General features: G+C 31.4%; 3 protein-coding genes across 4 annotated transcripts; 1 reads left to right on the forward strand and 2 right to left on the reverse strand.

Annotated features, from left to right (window-relative positions):
• Window positions 1-350: 350 nt before the first annotated feature.
• LOC131936559 (uncharacterized) lies at window positions 351-2,254 on the reverse strand. The gene is made up of 3 exons (XM_059293600.1): window positions 2,145-2,254; window positions 1,235-1,328; window positions 351-811 (listed from the first exon to the last, which is right to left on the reverse strand). Exons 1-3 carry the CDS (start codon window positions 2,225-2,227, stop codon window positions 596-598), a joined length of 393 nt encoding a protein of 130 aa, XP_059149583.1. The 5' UTR covers window positions 2,228-2,254; the 3' UTR covers window positions 351-595.
• Window positions 2,255-7,192: 4,938 nt separating this feature from the next.
• On the forward strand, window positions 7,193-13,563 carry LOC131936567 (G patch domain-containing protein 2). 2 transcript variants are annotated; one of them, XM_059293614.1, is made up of 7 exons: window positions 7,193-7,325; window positions 8,495-9,269; window positions 9,586-9,653; window positions 9,882-10,090; window positions 11,116-11,160; window positions 11,295-11,478; window positions 11,869-13,563. In XM_059293614.1, exons 2-7 carry the CDS (start codon window positions 8,512-8,514, stop codon window positions 12,024-12,026), a joined length of 1,422 nt encoding a protein of 473 aa, XP_059149597.1. In that variant the 5' UTR covers window positions 7,193-7,325; window positions 8,495-8,511; the 3' UTR covers window positions 12,027-13,563. The 2 variants fall into 2 exon arrangements, with proteins under 2 accessions (XP_059149597.1, XP_059149605.1); XM_059293622.1 differs by having other exon boundaries at window positions 9,882-9,967.
• Window positions 13,564-13,652: 89 nt separating this feature from the next.
• LOC131936579 (UPF0394 inner membrane protein YeeE-like) lies at window positions 13,653-20,031 on the reverse strand. Its single transcript, XM_059293633.1, has 11 exons — window positions 20,013-20,031; window positions 17,989-18,182; window positions 17,683-17,766; window positions 17,271-17,428; window positions 16,861-16,909; window positions 16,547-16,649; window positions 16,176-16,284; window positions 15,774-15,888; window positions 15,429-15,541; window positions 15,119-15,270; window positions 13,653-14,856 (listed from the first exon to the last, which is right to left on the reverse strand). Exons 2-11 carry the CDS (start codon window positions 18,158-18,160, stop codon window positions 14,733-14,735), a joined length of 1,179 nt encoding a protein of 392 aa, XP_059149616.1. The 5' UTR covers window positions 18,161-18,182; window positions 20,013-20,031; the 3' UTR covers window positions 13,653-14,732.
• Window positions 20,032-20,399: the final 368 nt, after the last annotated feature.

Genomic DNA, 20,399 nt, shown 5'->3' on the forward strand with positions numbered 1-20,399 from the left:
AACTATGAAGAGGCTCATCATTTTTTTAAATTTTCAGGTAAAATAACATCAACGGAAAAGCAAACTCATTTTTAGAAGACGTGTCTTTATTTTAGTTTGGTACAAATTTATGTCAGCTGTTGTACCAAGTTATTTTGTTTAATAATTATATGCACAAGAAGAATGCAAGTAATACCTTTGTCTTGTATATTTAGTTGCTTTATCCTCCAAATTTTTTCGTTAGATTATGTTTTTTCTCTTCTTGATCTTCAGCCATTTTATTTTTTACCATCAATTGTAAGAAAACCAGCCACAAGACAAATATTTTAAATTTGACTGCAAAAATGTACAGTATGAAAAAACAATTAAAAAAATGTTTTTCAATGCACTTTAATACTGATGGTGTATAAACATGTTTTTACAACTAAAATTGAATTGTAAAGGTTCATCATGTATAAAAAAAAATAAAAACACAAATGATATATGAAATTGTTGTATATATAAAAACCAATATCTTGGTTTAAATAAAATTTAAAAACAATATCAAAGTTGTGTTGGTGCTGACATTTATACTAGTTTTAAATTAGAAACATTTTCAATACAGTAGCAATTTATCTCAAATTGCGCTTGAATCTCTTCTGAACATAAGTTCACTCTGGTATTTTGATGTTTCATGATGAAAATCGGGACGTAGTAGTTCACTTCGAGGTGGAATGGTTAATTTTTCTTGAACCCTGTTCCATTCTTCAACATTATAGTGCGTTTGTTCTCTCTTTTCTAGAAAAAGGTTTTCATCATGTTCATAATTTGGGATGCCTCCAAGGTATGCATTCTAAATCAAGAAAAAATGGTAACACGTGCATATATAAGTAGCGTATATTGAAAGTTTCAGAGATATAAATCTGAAAATAATTACTAAGTTAAAATACTTTAAACATTAATAAACCACTCAGCTTGAGGTAAAAAAAAACCATATAATAGCTCTATGGCTAAAAATAAATGAGGGACATTTTCATCCTACTTTAGGAGATTTGAATAGCTTGAACAATAGAAGGAATATAAAGTGTTCATTAACAATGGATGGAGAGGTGACATTTGGAAAAATATATCAGCAAAATGTACACCATATTCTCAATGACTCACCCTAACAACTTTATAATTATGTCAAAGCAAATTGGAGTTTGAAGATTATATTTTTTTCTCCTAATTCCGATTTGATAATATTTTTGTGAGGATATTCAAACTTAATAATAACCTTAGTGATTAAATCTCTATTAGCCATGTCCTTTTTCCAGTCTTGTACATACAGCTTTGGAATAATTGGATGTGATCTTGAATACTCTGGAATCCTGTGGAAACAAAAAATACCTCCATTTTATACTACTTTAAATTAATGGGAAACACTGATAATCCACACTCAAGTATTTAATTTTAAAATTTCAAAATTGTGATGTTATATAAAAAATTATTTTAATTTTCACAAATCAACAAAAAGGAAATGTGTATAGCACATTATTTCAGAAATTTAATAATAAAAGCCAGTTTGAATTTTAAAATGGATCATGCCATAATTTCATGGATATAACTAAATTAATTTTAGTAATACTAGTGTCTGAAAATGTACTGTTTCAAAAATAGGTGTATTAGGTTGTTGTAAGTGATGTACTGTAATATCAGGTTTAGTAAATTAAGGTTACATTAGGGCTTGAATTAGGGTAAGCTATGAAAATTTGGAAACTTGCATAATAATACAATATATATTTTGTTTATCCTTTTTATTATGATTTCAGATTTAGATATTAAGTTTTAAGCAAAAATATAGGCCTAATAAATATAAAATATTAATATTATTAAAATATTAATAATAATAAAATATTTAAAAATTATAACATAGATATAGTTATAGTATTTTATTTTTATAATATAATAGTTGTGAAGTCTGTAAAGTGTAACTGTAAAGTTTACTGTATAAAGTAGATATAGTAGAATGTAGATCTAGTAGTCTGTGGTAGTAGTACTACAAGACAAGTACTAGATCTATAGTAGTAGTAGTAGATCTAGTATAAATCTACTTTAAAAATTAATAGTATTACAAAACAAAAATGATAGTAAAAAGTAATTGATTGAATGATAACTACAAGATATTTACAGCAAATATTAAATACCTAGGCTCACTGTTTGTAAACAGCGTTTTACCAAGTTTATTAGTTATTGGTATTCTTCTTTGCTTGTCGCCTACGTTCGCCATTTTGAAACAACCTTGGTTTCTAACGGTAGTATCGTATTAGCAATACTCGTAATAACTACTTTAGAATCGTAAACAGAAGGTGACCAACATCATCTAAATAATCACGATATACGCCCCACGGTTTAAAAAACAATGTAGCAAGTTGGCTGAATACCTAATTTATATATTTTTTGTAGTAAACTATAGCTAGCAAAGCGGTCAAAGTGTAACTAAACATTTTAAAACTAACTAGATCTATGTCTAAATCTGGCTTTTCAAGTGCATTAACTATTCTTAAATAGAGTATTAGGACAGAGGTACGGGGGCGGCTCCTTAAGAGCCAATGACCAGTAAAAAGCGCCGACAAACCTTTCCGGAATGGCTTGAAAGTTGGCCCCATCCGTCATACGTCGTCACAAAAAGCCAGCCCCCCCCCCCCATAATGATATCACACCTCAGCCTACAACCACCCCTCAAAATTGCTGATGAGTTTTTCTTAAAACATCGATATTTTCCCAAAATCTTGTCAGAACTCTGTCAACATAGAGTATTTTGATCGATTCCTATTACAATTTATTAAAACCGTTTTCTAAAACCCGAAATAACGGCTAAAACTCGTTTTCTAGCATTGCTTTTTTTTAATAATGCAAAAATGTGACGTCAAACAATTTGAACCCCCCCCCTCATCACACACGGGCACAAAATTACGAACCCCCCTCCCCCTACGAGTGTGACGTCATTTATGGACGGCCCCTTTAGAGCAATTTTATGTAACTATTGTAAACTTGCCTTTGGTTTTTTTAAATACTTAATTTGCAAAATTCCTGCCATAGAAAATGGTACGATGAATAATTTAAAGCAATTAGCTTATACAAATTTAAATATTATAAACTCCATAATTTGTTAATAATACAATTGGATGTAACATTGTTTCTCTATAGTTAGCACGTTTACGTCATGGTGTCACCCCAGCACACACTTATAATAATTGTCGTTTTGTACTTAAAAGACTATTTAACTTTAATTAATCATTAAGGAAATGGCAAAAAGCATCTTTCTTCTGTACATTTTGCATTTTTTGGCATGGTGTCACCCTCCTAAATTGTGTCACCCGGTGCGGTCCGCACCCCCCGCGCCGCCCTCGCTACACATCTGGTCTAATATATCAAGTAGTTAACACTAAATAGATCTACATAGTTTTTAGAATGTATTGTGACTTGTATTTTTTGGGGAGGTTGAAATACCTAAAAACAAAAACCCCACACCCGATTACCATCCTATTTATCTCTCTTCTAAACCAGATCTAGATTTAGATCTATATATAGTCATAATCTATATACTACTAAAAGTCAAGTTTGTTTACATGTTTGAATATTTATTTGTTTGCCTGATCGAAAATTGTGATATGTTCGACTCTATCTGGAAAGCTGTAAAATGGTATGCAGGTAGAGAATAATTTTTTAATGCAGACAGACTGTTGATCACAAATTTATTTAAAGACGTTAATTAATTAATTGATTTATTCCTACGCAGAATAACCCATTTTTTTTTAAAATGTTAAAACCTTGACTAAACTTTGTGGGAATAGTGACGTCACAGGTTTTTGTTTACTCTTTAGTACAATAAAATGGCGGCGTCTATTGAAGAAAATTGTGTTCCCATTCAAAAGTTTAACGCGTTCTAAATCTAATTTTCTGTCGGTCATAACTTTAACAATACGTCCGTTTGCTGTATTTATTACGTTCCAACACTTATATCAATTTTCAACTGTCTTTTTCATTTAGTTTTACGATAAATTTCTCTAGATCTAAAGATCAGCTATCGAAGGAAATTTATGAATCTAGCCTAGATCTAGATCTAGCCTAGATGTAGGTCACTAGATTCAATGTAAATTCTACATCTAGAATCTATTTCAGGCCTTAATTATTTTATATAAATCTTTGTTTGGCTTATTTAAGATAAAATTTAATTTGAAAGTTAGTACTACTAGACTTATTTTTAGATCTAGATCTAGAATCTATACGCGTAAATCAAGTTGCATAAGGAGACACATAGTATAGTATAAAAATTCACTTGTGACGTCACGAGTAAATAGCTAAAATGGTAGCGTAGTCAGCTCTCATGCAGGAGGCACGGGTTCTAGACCAATATGTCAATGACATTTTTTTTTTCAATTTTTTTTTTAGATGTGAATGATAACGTTGCCTATCTGAACTTGGCAAGATACAGGGCAGGTGAAGTAGAGTTCATCTGTTTCTTTGTCCTAAGCATATGAAAGGATAGTGTGGTCAGATACATGCTCGGCTGGAATTGTTTTTTAAACGATAAAAACATGTTGTCTGAGACTTGACAGGACACTGGGCAGGTGAAGTAGAGTTGAGTAGGTCACCTGTGACGTCAGTATATGAAGGAATAGTCCGAAATCGGTGTTTTCGGTGTTTTTAAAAGATAAGAAACATATTTTTGAATGTGGGGTCTGTTTTTTGTGACGATAAGTGACACTGCAGTAGCGTACCGAGGAGGGGGGGGGGGGACGGTAGGGGAGGGGAGGCGGGGGGTGGGGAGGGGAGGCGGGGGGTGGGGAGGGGAGGCGGGGGGTGGGGAGGGGAGGCGGGGGGGGGGAAGGGGGGGTGGGGAGGTGGAGGGGGGAAGAGGGGGGGACATATGTTGGGGCGCCAAAATGGTTTGGAAAAATAAATTGATAGGTTGAGGGGGGTTCAAATCGAAAGTTTGAGTGGGGGGGGGGTGCACATCAAAAGTTTGAGGGGGGGGGGTTCAAATCGAAAACTTTGTCCCTGGGCGCCGGGAAGGGTCGCTATGCCTCTGAGTGACAGACGTGATGTTTTTTGATGGATGACCCCCGAAACCCACAGTTATCCAACGGATGACGGGTATTCTAGTAATAATCCAAAATTAAAAAGAAAAAAATTTAAAAAGTTTTAGCTGACTATTAAATATACAAAATGCATAACACAAACTCGACTATTAAATAATAGAGTCCTTGCAAACACGTGACCTAAATCACGTGATACCTACGCCCGCCGCCACAGTGGTGTACATCAGACGTAAACACAATCAGCTGTTCGCCAACGCTGGACGTGTTCACCGTATGTAAAGAATCGCGCCCGCGGAAAAGGAAAAATATGTTAAAAAACTTGAACTCTTAGGAATTGAAGATCCTTATACAGTTATTGACAGTTTCGTGGATAATATAAATATGTGGCCGAAAGTTCTAAATAAAAATACTGTTAGTAATACCGTTTGCGTTTAGAGTTTAAGTAGACGAAGCTGATCAAATGCAGTAATATATTAGAGGTTATCTACTGTAGCAAACGTGAGACCACTTAACTCCTACAAAACCCACACTACAACGGCTAATATAATCCATGGGTAATAACCAATCTGGGTAGCATGTTATACAATTTAAGACCTTATAATCCAGCAGGGAAGTAATCAGACACATTAATACTGACGTTCAACCCTCATAATGGCTGCCCCCACCTGTATCTAGCCCACAATAAAACCAAAGAGGAGTCTGCCCTGCCCTCCCCTGAAAATGTCTCACCTCCGTGATACCCAGCCCCACAGAGATAGTATTTCTTATATAATTTTGACCCTCAGGGCCCAGCAGGGAGAACAAAGGAGAAAGTCCCACTGCTCTCCCCTCAACACTTCTCACCTCGGTGTCATGTTATGTCATTTATAGCACACACGGCTTATCAGGGGAAAGCATTAAGGCATTAAGAATCTTAACTCTGGACAGCTACACACTAGTATACTAGCTACACACTAGGTGCCTACTGTAAACTACTAGACTGTAGGCCCTATGTAGACCTGCAATTGTATCAATTGTAGACTGGGTCCATTGTTATTATTCTAAACCATCTCACTTATAATGTTTCTAGCTTGATTTGTTTCTTTTATAAACAGTGAATTTAAAAAAAAATTAGCCTAATCATTAACCAAATAATAATAATGTGGTTATTTGTTGTTGGCTGGTATGATCTAGATTGTACTACTAGGCTACAAAAACTTAGTAGACCAATTACTAGATATGAATTTGAATTTAATTAAACTCAGTCCAGTATCAGATACATATTGCTGTAAAAAGACAACAAAGTAGGTAGGCCTTAGTAATTTATTAAAGCCTTCTACTACAATAATATCAACTACATGCTTGTATAAAGTTTTACAATTTAATTTAAGTAGCAGATTCTAGATCTAAGTCTAGTCATATAATCTATTTCAATTTCAGAAAATTTCGTTTGCTAAAAAAATGATTAGATGATAGAGCGAGATTTTAGATCTTAGAGACAATTAAATGCTTTATTAGGCCTATTATGACTACTTTTGATTTAGTATGGGTGTATTTTGAATCGAATGTAGATCTAAAGTAATTAAATTTAAGTAAAGAAGTAGATTCTAGATTCTATGTCTACCCAGCGGAGCCAGGTATTAGGCCTACTATTAGATCTTATTATTCTTATTATTACTTTTGACTTTGTCTTTTACTATTAGTATTTGTGAAGGTCGAGCATACTTGTTTTATTAATAGTTATCTTTTATAATTAAAATGAAGTTCATTATTTTACTGTCCTTACATGAAACAAAGTATCGAGAACTGCATTTGATCAGATTCGGCTACTTTAACTCTAAACGCAAACAGTATTACTAACAGTATTTTTATTTAGAAATTTTGTCCACATATTTATCTATACGAAACTGTCAATAACAGTATAAGGATCTTCAATTCCTAAGAGTTCAAGTTTTTTAACGTATTTTTCCTTTTCCGCGGGTGCGGTTCTTTACATACAGTGAACGCGTCCAGCGCTGGTAAACACGTCCAGCGCTGGCGAACAGCTGATTGTGTTTACATCTTGTGTACACCACTGTGGCGGCGGGCGTAGGTATCACGAACGGACGTGACGTCATATGAAAGGACTCTATATGATAATATCGAATACGAATCTCGCTTACGACTATACAAAATATCAATATGGCGATTAATGATTAATGAATGGTGTTAAGTCGATACACTGAAATATAGATCTAAATCTAGATCTAGCACTCGTTTTGCTTTTTTAAAAATAATAGGTTTTTTTTTCATGAAATGAGCCAAGTAAGTAGATCTAGATTTAGCTGCTGAGTCACTTTCTCTGATCTAAGTCTAGACTTCTATATATTCATAAATGATAAAACTAGACTAGAAGTCTAGTCTAGCAGTCTAGCGATTACGAGTTGAGTAGTTTTTATTTAGAATCTCTTAATCTCTAGAACTCTAGATCTAGATCTAGTTAGTTTATATTTTTTTATTATAGATCTAGATCTAGTAGTTTTAAGTTTATTACTAGATCTAGAATCTAGATCTATACTCTTCTAATCTAGATCTAGATTCTAGATCTAGTTTTACTACTTACTTACTTAGTAGACTTAGACCTTAGAGAAGAGTAGAAGTAGAAGACTCTGACTAACTAAGCTAAGACAAGAGTGTGTGTGTAGAGTGTAGTCTGTGTAGTTGTGTGTAGGCCCGTCTAATACTAATAGCAGTAGTAATAAATAAATAGGGCCTACTATTTATTAAATAGGCCCTATAGTACTAATAATTAGTAGGTAAAACTCCAGGCATGATATTATAAATAAACATTAGGCCTAATGAACTTACAATGACCCCAAAACTGAGGCCAACACAATTTCAAACAGCTATTGCCCGAGCTATGACGTATGCTGATAATTAAAGTCAATGTGAACTCACGGTGAACCCGCGACTGTGTAAGGAATTTTCTACCGCTGACGATCACACGATATTTAATTGGAACAGTTCTAATGCTTTTTTATGTTTTTTTTTTACCTTTTCTAATTAAAAATCACATTCATAAAAAAATAAGTAGATCTAGTGTTTTCCTAACGTTTTTGTGTGTTTCAGTTGTGTTTATAATAAAATACGCTCAACTGGAGGTGAACGTGAAGCGGGGAATAAAATACGCTAAAATGGATATTTACCTAATTAGTATTAAGGCCTAATCAATTAGGCCTAATTAGTAAATTACTAAGTAGGCCTAATTAGTATTACTAATAACAACTTATTATTACATCCAAATTCAATTAAATTTACTAGGCCTACTAAATTACTATACTATAAAAAGCATAAATTTCTATATTATAGTATTATAGACCTATGAATATGCTACAAATAATTTTTGAGAGACAAAAAAAAAATGAAAAACAAAAGTTTCACCTAAATTAAAATACTAAATAATAATGCTCATTCAAATTGTAACACATTCTCAGAACTTTATGGAGGTCCGATGGAGAGCAATATTGTTAAAGATTTTGAAAACTTAAAAGTTTATGCACAACGTAATTTTATAATGGATGAGTTGGTGCAAGATCTTACCACTGCCTTGGAAGAAACAGCAACTGTAGGCAGGCCTGGAACATCTCAGACTGAAGGGGCAAACTCTAGCACTTATCCAAGAAGGTATGTCAAAAAACGTAGAGGAATCAGACGTCCTTCTGCCAATAGCTATTACTGGAAAAGAGGAACTATAAGTGAAGCTTCAGAAAGCAGCATTGATGAGCATCCGATTAGAGACTATGCTGGGAATGTGATCCATAGTGATTCAGATGATTTGGCAGCTTGTCAGCGAATTCCAAAATTGACAGTTCCCATAGTTGATTCTGTTCCTCCGGTAGAATCAGATTCATTTACAGAAAATCTCTCTCCTCTTCGGCCTCAGAGGAGAAGACGAAAATTTAAAACTATGGCAGTGGATTCATCACCTCTAACTGATCCTATTCCTTCTGATGCTGATTCAGCCTCAGGGGACAGACAGTTTGGTAAAAGGAAAGAGGAATCACCAAGCACTACTGTTGATAAAGCAAGCTTCTCTGGACTAAGATGCCCTGTGTCTAGTTCAATGTATAGTACATCTCATTCTCATGCGGTGACTGCTGGGAAAAGAAAACGAAGCAGCAAAAGCCGTACAGATTATAATTATAGTGATTTTCCACATCAAGGGATTTCTCTGAATATGGATAGGATGGAAGTTGCTAGTGTTTCTCAGTAAGTGATAGCTGAATTCTCTTGAAGTTCACTTGATTATTTTATTGTTTTAAATAAGTAATGATTTTAATACATTCAGATAAACATTTTGAAATATCGTTTGATCTGTATATGCTGTTGTAACTTGCAAATAATTTTTATTTTGTTATTTGAGCGCTAGTCATTATTTATTAATACTACTTATATGGATCTTAATTTTAAAAAATTTCTTGATTTTATTTTGTTATATTTCTCCCAAAGCTTAGCATATTAATTATACATTATTATCTCCATATAGTCCTGTTTTTTATCATATATAATTGAATCTTTCTTACAGAGAGAGTTCTCTGAGCAGTAGTGAGTTTGACAGTGATTTAAATGCTAACAATGAAGATGCAAGAGAAGGTGAGTGACTTCACTGTACTACACTGTTTTACTATTTGAACTAAATTCTTTTCATTCATCGATATTAACAGTTTTAGCAGATATCCAATTTGAAACAACATCATAGCTTGCTCGCAGTGAACACTCAAATTATTTATCATCGTAGTTCAATTAATTTGTATTAATTGCTCAAATTTTTCTACCTGTAAATACTGTAATATACTAAAAGTTGAATTAATGCTGTTCCAGCTGATGATGAACAAAGTGACTTCTTTCATGAGCCAGGACCTGCATGTGGAATCCCAGATATTGTACCATGGTGGGAAAATGAAAGGGTAACAGATGAACCTCTGCAAATTGATTCTGATTTTGAAAAAATACTAACAGGAACATTTGCGCATCTCCCTAAGTTCTCTAATCAAAGTTTTAAAGCCAGAATGGGGCGTCTTCTGTCGGGGGTAATAAATGTCATCACATAAAGATTCATTTTCACAGGGGAGGGGGAAATATCAGTTTCACAAGTGGAATAACTTCTGTAATAAGTGAAATTTTCATACCTGTATTAACCCTTTTCAAGCCTATGCACCCGTGGTTGCCAGAGAATTTTTCTGTGTGATACAGTGCGTTGATGCGGTCGCCCTACCATGTATAGTATGTTTATTTGTGCGTAGTATTAGAAGTCTCGTTTGTAACAAGATTTTGATGATATTGGCAGAAGCGGAAATATGTTTTGTTTAACGTTGTTTTCTCGTACTATCACTAGTGGTTCATTTTCTATGATTTTTCTAAAGTTAAGAATTTTTTTCTCAAAATTACTGGCAGTATAATTAGTGAAATTAAATCTAATTAAAATGCCTCTGCCATTGAATCAGGCTTTATTAATATTTTAGCAATTGAAAAAGAAAGTAGCTGCAGTGACTAAATTGAAATTTGTTTTTAGCATTTGAAATAAGTTTTTTTATAGAAATAATATTAGAAGTTGTGTTTTGTGTACTTATTTCTGGGACCAGTGCTATTTTTATTAATTATTAGTAAATAACTAAGCTATTTAACCTCAGGCATAATAACATGTGTCATCTTTTAGTCCGGGTGGAAGTAGGGGGAAATAAATTGTTTTGCTGCCCCGGCAGGTAAAGGGTTAAAAAACCTTAATTTAAAATTGGATTTGGTATCATTAAATTCCAACTTTTGAAAGATCACTTTGTGCTAACATCTGTAAATTGTGTGTAATATGTTCAATTAAATGGAAGTATGTTCCATCTATTTATATCTAAATAGCTTTCTATTTATAAATGTTCATTTCATTGTGTGTTTATGTATATATCTATTTAACTATTTTAACATGCAACCTTACTTTACCCAAGACATTGCAGAAGAAAAAAAACTATGTATTTTCTTATTTAAAACAAAATTTTAAAAAGTTTGTCTCATCTCAATTGCTTAAAAGTGCGTAATTTAAAACTTTCTTTTCATGCATCTACAGACTGGCCGGGAAATTCGGTTAGGCAGAAGAAAGCTGAAAGGCAAAGTGGGTCAACATTTTTGTCTGTTGAAATAATTTATGCTGATTGAGCATTGTTTCTACAATTTTTTTTTTTTTTACTAAAAACCATTTATAAGAATATAAGTGCATACTTATTAATTGATCTTGTTTTTTAATAGATGCCAAGGTATACCGTTGGGAAATTTCTCCAGGACAGGGAGCATTGGAATAGAATGCAGGGTCATCATCCTGGCACATTGTTGCCAGGCACATGTAATAACAATACAAATAACAACAGCAATGGACACGGAGTGGAATTCAAGCGCAGAAGACATGTACCAAAAAGTTCTACAAGCATAGAAGGTATTTTACAAGGATAAAAATAATGTTACTGTTTATTTTAACGACTAAACCTGTATGCTAATAAAACAACCCATTGGATCCATACTTCACTAATTTGTAAATTGCATCAATATAAAACTATGTTTTTATTTTCTTGATTTATAAATATTTTAATGTAACAACGCACTTATATATCTTAGATTTCGTGAATATGCTAAATCTTCTCTATGTTTAGAATTACTCTTATCCTACTTATCAAAACTATTAGCCTTGTACAAGGATTAAACTTCATTCTGTTAACTTGTTCTCATTACCAATGCAATTTTAGAAAAAAAGTTTTAAAATATTTTACTTTGCCTGTTTTTAATAAATTTTTTTTAATAAATCACAATAATTTTATTATTAACTAAGGTATCAGTGGTCAATGCTCAGATCCTGTGTCAGAAACAACTGTTGCTGCCAAATTGATTCGACCTAGCGCCAGTGGAGGTATGAAAAGTCCAGTAATAGCTGTGAGAAAGAGTGCCAGAAAACCTGGTGTTATATATGCCAATGTTTCAGATTCATAACATTTATTTTGAGAGTGCACAGACTGTAGTATTTTGAATATCATGGCAGATTCATTTTTGGGGATAATAGCATTTGGTTTTAGTTGGTTTAAAATTTTAATTCTGTATATTTCATGTTTACATATAATAATAATCTACATGAAAGAAATGTGATATTGGCATTATTTTATTTTCTAACAGGAGAAAATTCCTGTTAGTAAAATTTTTCTCTCATTTGAATTGTGTGAGTAGTTTTTAAAAAAGCAATATTGAAATTTTACCATGGTTGAAATAAAATAGTACTCAATATATGTATTATTAGTTACGCTTAGTTTTAGTATTGACAACATTTAAAAAGTATTGTAAATATTGTACAAAATACATTAATTTGCCTATTGATTTTTAAAGTGATGAAATTACAAAGTAAGGACAAAGCAAAAAGATTAAACACTCATTACTAAAGTACATTTTAACTGATAAAGAACAACTTATATTTTAATGTTAATGATAGCTATGTTTTATCCACAAAATAGATTATTAATTTTATGTTCACATTTTGAAATTACATTACCAATCTATTATTTTAAACATACACATTTTAAATTCTATGTTTCACTTATCTACAGTAATCAAATAATTTTTATTTATTCATATTGTACAATAATTTTTTAAATTATAAACTTTTAATTAAAATATATATTGTTGGAATTCATTATTTGCTGAGCCTTACTTTTGGAATATATTAAATATTTATTTTATAAAATAGTTCTGCTGGGTTGTAATGTACATAGCTATTGCATCTGCTTAGATATTTTGTTTAGCAGCAGTTTTTTTAAAACAGAAACAAGTGCTATGTATATAGTTAAAGACCATTTCTAAAAATCCATCACTCTATTACTAGCTAAAAAAAATTTAATTTTTTACATTTTATGACAATGACAAAGCAACTGATATTAGAAAGTTCAGTGTAAAAATGAGTATAACCATATTTAAATGTTTTTCTTTACATTTTGAAAATATTTTCTTAAGGATCAGTTAAAAACTTTAGCAGTAGCCTACTGTTCATGATAATTTATCTCAGACATTTTATTAACAAATTTTTAAGCTATTCTCGTTTCTAATGAACTGTCTTACAGACAATAATTCAGTTCTCTGCGCACAAATATGTACATTTTGTATTTATTTTTATACATGCCTAAATGTTTTTATGGGACTATTGTTTTGATGTTGATGTTAACTTCTCTTCTGTGTGGGTCATAGTTTTTATCTCTTTGCAGGCATAGCATTAAGCAGTTGTGCACAATTTTGCTTCATGCATATATTTTACTAGAATTGCAAATGTTTACCAACTAAATTAGCTAGAATAATAATTGTGTTCAATTTTAATTTAAAAAAAAGCTTTTAAAATAAGTGAATTGAATAGGTCTGCTATGAAGATGATTCATTTTTGAATAAAAGATCTTTCATGGGTAAGGGGCTACAAGTCTGTGAGAACCATTTATATTTATGTGCAATCATGTGAAATTAATAAAATTCATTATGAAATTGACAAAATCTACAAAAAAGGCTTTAATTTATTAATGCTTTAATTTATATAAATATTTACAAATATTGATGACATTCTGAAAAATTTGAATATGAAACTATTCATAATATGAAAACTTATAAATACAACAGTTAAAACCTGAGATGCTAAGGAAAATGGAATTGAAAATATAACAAATCACAGTTTTTAGTCTGTATAACTAAGTACACTGGCACAATAGAAATATTTTATGACTGTACACTAAGCATTTAGTCCTTTACTGAAAATAATTCTGAAAGTAACAAATCAGTTGTCAAACAAAACAACCATTTTGAAATGGTTGATAAGAGTTTTAGGTATCAATCATTTCACATAAATTCTTCAATAATAAAAAAAAAAGACTTACAATATAAGAACTTTGTTGAAATAAATTATACACAACATAAAAATAAAATTGTGCTGCTAATATTCGCTGGGTTCCTCATACCACATCATTCATATAGCCAATATTCCTGTGTAGAACCGGCAAGATTTTGCAAAATTTTTTGAAAAGTGATGATCTTTTAGTCATGACAATCTAACATGGTATATTCTATTAGCAATCATAGTAGATTTAGCCACTTTGTTCACTGATAGGGTCATGAATAACAAGAAACCAGAAAAGATACCACCATGGTATAAAAAATGTTTAACCAAAATTCAGTAGGTTTTTATCATTCCATAACAAAATTATGAAAATGACAGTGGATTTCTTGTTTTAACTTAGAAAATATTTCAATCACATCTTACAATTTGAAATAAATTTACAGATTTGTACTTAACAGCACAAGAACAGAAGGACACAAAGCTAAATTTAAATTTTCTAATGGGATTTATACATTTAGTTCTTTACTTATGAGACTAGGATTAGGAAATGAAAATCAACTGCTTTGTTTATAGAATGCAGATATGTAAAACAGTTTTCTTAAGTTTATCTAAAACTAATTTTATACCAATGGCCTGCAGTCAGCTGTATCTTAGCCAAGTGGGAAATTAGGTCATGACTTTGGTTAAAATTTGGTACCATCATACATGTAAACAGTGGAATAAATATTTGTTCACATGTTCATTAATTTATTGATATGTATAATAATATGGAAACATTTTTACACATCATTTTGGATGCAGTTAACTAAATATTTCCATACATTTTGGAAATAGTTTCACATTTTGACACCTATTCCATATTTCATGAGGAAAGCCACTGAAATGCCTCCAGCAAACATCGTTGGTACTGCTACAAAAGACAGCAGAGCTAGTAGTCCCATACCTGACAAACCGTGGCCACTATAATGAAGAAAATAAAAAGAGGTTACACCTGACAGATAGATTAAAACAAATTTTTTTTTAAATTGTTAAAAATTAAAACTAACCACACTTGAAAATTAATAATACACATTTAAAATAGTACTTAAATTGAACTAGAAATTTACTATCAATATCTGAGAACTAAGAAAGCTTTATTTTAAAACTTTTCCAATCAGGCAAGACTGACTTAGTACAATGTCTCAAACAACAAACAATCTATTATTGTAATTGTTAATCATACCTTGTGCAACCACCGGCCAACCTTGAGCCATACAACATTAGAAAACCTCCTGTCAAACTATACCAAGGTCCAACACCCTCTACACTTCCTATTGTACCTGATGCAGAGGCGGAAATCCTGGCACCCAAAATAGCGCCAAAAACATAAAACACCTATTTAGAAACAAGCAAAAAATATATATGCTTCATAAAATGGAATATGTTTATGAACTAGGAAATTAGAATTACTATCAGTAGTAAAACATATATGAACCCCAATTGCACCATATGTAAATTTAAAATTCTTCTAAGACTAGTATTATTTATCTCACCTGCCACCAGTTCCCTACACCTGAGGTATACTTCTTCAGGTATGCAAATACAGACTGTAGAGGTCTGATGATAAGGATCTGAGATGCCAATGTTGTATAACTTGTACCTGAACCTAAATAATTACAATTCATGTAAGTAACTCTTCTTCAAAACAAAAAAATCTCTTTTCCATTTCATCTATGAAATGAAAGACATTTTAAATCTTAGATTAAACTTGGAGGCAAATTTATTTAAATAGTAAAAATCAACTAGTTAAAAAAATATTCCTTAGTCATTACACAATTTTAACTACTACTGTAAGCACGTTTTTAAAATTAAATATATGCATCTCTAACTCTATACACCTAATGTATCTTCCACAGTTAAAACAACAGGGAGTTGAAGCAGTCCAATTAGGATGCCAGCTACATATGGAGGCCATGCCCGAGATCCTAAAACTCCACTACCAGAAAGTTCAACCTAGACAGAATATGATAGAACACTGGTTACTGAAAGAACAGAGTTCTTAAGTAGGAAAACAATTTTTATACAACAATTTATATATTTGTGATTTTAAAAAACATTGCCACACAGAACTCAACAAATTATCTCTTGAATAAAACAATGTAAAGCACACAATACTGCTTATGTTTTATTTTTTCTATGCTCTAAATGAAACTTATTTACCCTAATTGTACACACAAATTTAAGAGAAAAAAAAATTTTTTTTTAACATAAACCATCATAATATCAGATTTTTTAATTACCTGAGTGTACCAAGGAAAGACTACTTCAAAAGCAAATACTGCTAGACCCAGCATTGCAGCTAGAGGACAAGCTATAATAAAAAATGGAGTTCCTAAGTATTCATCAACACTGAAAAACAAAAGAAAATTCAAAATAACCTCTACTATTTCCTTAAACTTAAAGATTTGTAAACTATTATTTATGTCTAAATGCAAAGAAAAATATTTTAAATATGTTACATGAACAGGATTGTAATCTAATGAATTAACAACTCAAAATTACGTTAGCTGTATAGCTTTTTTTAAATTATGTTAGACACTGGGTAATTGCAGTAGTTATTTATAGTAATTAATTACTGCAACAATTAGATTAAGCCTAATGAAAGTTATACCTGTTGTATCTGTATCTTCTGGTGGGTGTGAAAAGTTTTAAAACAATAGGATTTGTCAATGCATATACATATACTCCAATTAATCCTCCTACCATTGTAAGGACTGAAAAATTAAGGCATAAAATTTAAAAGCTTTCAATATTTTAAACATTATATATCTTAGTGGCACAGACACAAGTTTCAAGTTACATTTAATTTTAAGGCGTGAGTTTATGCAGCTAATTGATGAGGATGATGTTAACAGAATTAAGTTAAAATAAACCAAATTAATTTTCGCACGCTAAAAAAAATTTTTAAAAAATGTATGAGCATACTTGCATCAGGTACACTAGCTCCCACTTGAGCCAAAACCATTCCAGGACACTAAAAAAGTGACAAGAAATGAATAGTATTAAAAAACAACCAACTAGTTTACTGTGATGAGGTGTAATAATTGCTCTCCCCTACACATACGAATTTATATGGGAATATTTGATTTGCCATTTTTAAAATTCTACAATGTAAAAAACCCCAATCTCAAGTTTTCATTAAGTTTTCCACCTTCGCACCCCAGTGAAACATATTTCATATACTCATGTGAACATCACAGAACACCATCAGACTGACTAGCTTTACTAAAAATATTTTGAATTCTTTTACCACACATTTGTAAACAAAAACCCACAAAAACTGGAGCAAAATCTCTCAAAAGTTACTGTGATGAACTACAAACAAAAACACTGACCGCTCCAGCTAAAGTCATGCCACAGCCCAACATAGCACCTCCCAAACCCGCTGCCAAAACACCCTTTGAAGAAAAGCATGAAAAAAACTCTTTTATAGCTTGATCCATTTTCCGTGAAGTCGCAGGAATCATCATCAAAACAGAAAACACCAGCATACCTGTTCAGACATTTTTTAATAAACATGCATAAATATTGTTATATGAATGTTAGGATAAACAGGCCAACCCATCAAAGAAGTGTGAGCAAGAGGATGGCTAATTGGTATAAAAACATGCTCTTTTACAGCTAGAGGTAGATACACATGGGTTCTAGAAATAAACACTGGATGCAATGTGGTTATAAAATATATATGATTTGTTTGAGAAGTGTTAGTAAAAAATAAAATAAAGACATGTTTTACTTTCACATTACCTGTGGCAGAGGCTGACAAAAACATTTTCAGCATTGTAAAATTAGTAAACAGCATTTGCTCCCTTATTATGTGTGGTTCAAATACTGAAATTATAAATTGTTTTTATGTTTTTAAAGAACTTTGCAGCATTCAACACTAATGCTGCTGTAGTTAGCCTAATCAGCAGACATCTTTATATATTAAATGCAAACTTCAATTATTTTTTAAGAGAAAGAAGGTAAAGCAACCCATAAAATTGATGTTATGCTTAATAACACTATGTGTAAGTTAATTACATAATTTGTTTAGATAAACCTAAAACATACCTCTTCCTTTCTCAATAGAAATGCCAAACACAATTCCGGCAAGTCCACAGATAGCCAACTTAGAGGGGGAAGGAATGCCTTTTTGCCTAGCTTGAATGATTTCTGGTTCTTCATCCTCTTCATCCAGCTGAGATCTAACCCTTTTAAACAAGTCTTCAGGTCGTGTAGACATGTTGGGACGATTGAATACTTTTCTAGAAAATAAATACAACTATTTTATAATAATTATCAATAATTAGTAGGGTTCAACACATTTTTAGATAAAATAGATAGGTTTTGTGATTAGTTATATATAAGTATCAGACACAATGCACAATGAGGCATAACAGAAAAATATATAATATATATAAAATCTATTCTTGATTCTTTTATTCTGATAAAGATCTAATGTCAATGTGATTGTTTAATTGTGGATTAGAAAAATTGTTTGTAAATATTAAAACTGATGATCGGAGCTGGAAAATACTTGAATAAAACATAATGATTATAATTTATTGAGCTAAACCACAAAAGTTGCTTCCCTTTCTCATGTTGACAGTAAATATTACTAAATAAAAATGCAAGAGTAATTTTAAAAATATGTGGAGAAAAACAATCATATTAAAACAGGAGAAGTTGCAGGATAAATATAAAGTTTAAAGCTGTATGTTTTCAAAAAGAATAAAAGTAATTTACATAAAAACAGCACTCATAGTTGTAGAATCTAATGAATTTCTTTATCTTTACTTTTACTGCATTCAAAATAATAGTTTTACAATGTTACTAGATCTATTAGGATCTAGATCTAGTATTTAGAGCTGCATACATATACCTTCTTTAATTTTTCATATATAATGAAAAATTTAATACAGAAACTGATAGAACAATAAAATGTTATGGCTACACTTGTATGTATACCTAAAATTAACATATCTTTATACTATTCTATGGACCTATATAAATATTTATAAAATTTATATTAACATTTCAATATTTATAAGCAGTTTCCAACTCATAATACAGACTTTTAACCTTGTTTATATTCAAAACCACATTTCATTTCTAGATCAACATTCCTTTCTCAGTTTCATTTAATTCATTTAAATGACATTTAGCCTATAAATTTAATATGTTGATTATAATATTATTTATTTATATTATTTAAAAAAAAAATAGCCAAGCTGGCAATTATTAAATATAACAACTGAATAAGTCAAGTCTTTTTAGTTATAATTATAATTCAAAATCACACTTTGAGTGAAATAAATATAAACCTCAACAGCAGTTTGTGATTAACTGAAGTCACTACTATGACATGTCTGTGCACTATGTTTGATTATTTCAACTATATAATCCTTTGAATAAGTTTTGTTTGCAGCCTGGATAATTTGAAAAAAATAATTAATAGACTAAAAAGAAGAAAAAAAAAAACTGTTGATGAGAGAAAAAAAAATCACACACTATACCCCTTTGTTAAAGCCAGGACAGTATTTTATAATTTAGGCGTATTCTGTCCAGAAAAATTTTTTTTTTTTCCCCTCCCCTTTCCAGCTCATCAAACTTGGATTTCACATGCTCAGAGGTTGCAACTAGTCACGTATTTTTAAAAAATTGGGGTCATGGAACGGCGCCAGCTTTATGACAGGACAAACAATGTTTAGCTTTCTGGTGCTTGTCATGCTAGAGTCAATATTCTGATTTGACAATTACAATGGGCCACTAAAAGACAAATTTTAAAATTTAGACTGGTCATAATTAGAATCTAATTCAATTAATAACATTTTTAAAAATTGAAAACAAATTGCCTATGACTATGAGGAAGGAGACCAGATTTATTGGACATGGTCTGGTAATCTGCTGATAGATAGGCCAATCTCAAATCTGGTAATATAAAAACTAAAACCAACTTAACATAAACAACAAAACTACTAGGCCCTAATCTAGAAGAATCTACTAGATTCTAGATCTAGATTCTATCACTAAAAAAATTTAGTCTATAGATCTAGATCTAACTAAATTAATTTCAGTAATTTATTATTGCTAACCGCTAATTTGATTTAGATTCTATACACTCCGTTTATGTGTACATTCCTATTCTTCACATCGCTAGCTGATAAAGGTAGTCTAGATATCCAGTTACTTAGTTTCTCAACGTATTGTTTTAGGAAGCTCAAAAACGGAGTTGTTAAATTTTTTAGTCTACTTTTGCGTATGTAAATAACGTGAGCTGTAACAATACACAAAAAAATTCTATTTACCAGCAATAAGCATAAAATGCACGTAGATCTAAATTAATAAAACACATAGGCCTATGCAATTATAATAATTTGATCAGGGGTGGATGGGGAAGGGGGTTAGAACAACATGACGAGGGGGAGGGAGAGTGTCTAAAGAGGAGTTGGGCTTAGAAAGCCTGGGAAATAATTAATTTT

This window comes from Physella acuta, unplaced genomic scaffold, assembly GCF_028476545.2.
Source record: "Physella acuta isolate Inbredline_101_S28 unplaced genomic scaffold, ASM2847654v3 ptg000015l, whole genome shotgun sequence".
NCBI lineage: Eukaryota > Metazoa > Mollusca > Gastropoda > Physidae > Physella > Physella acuta.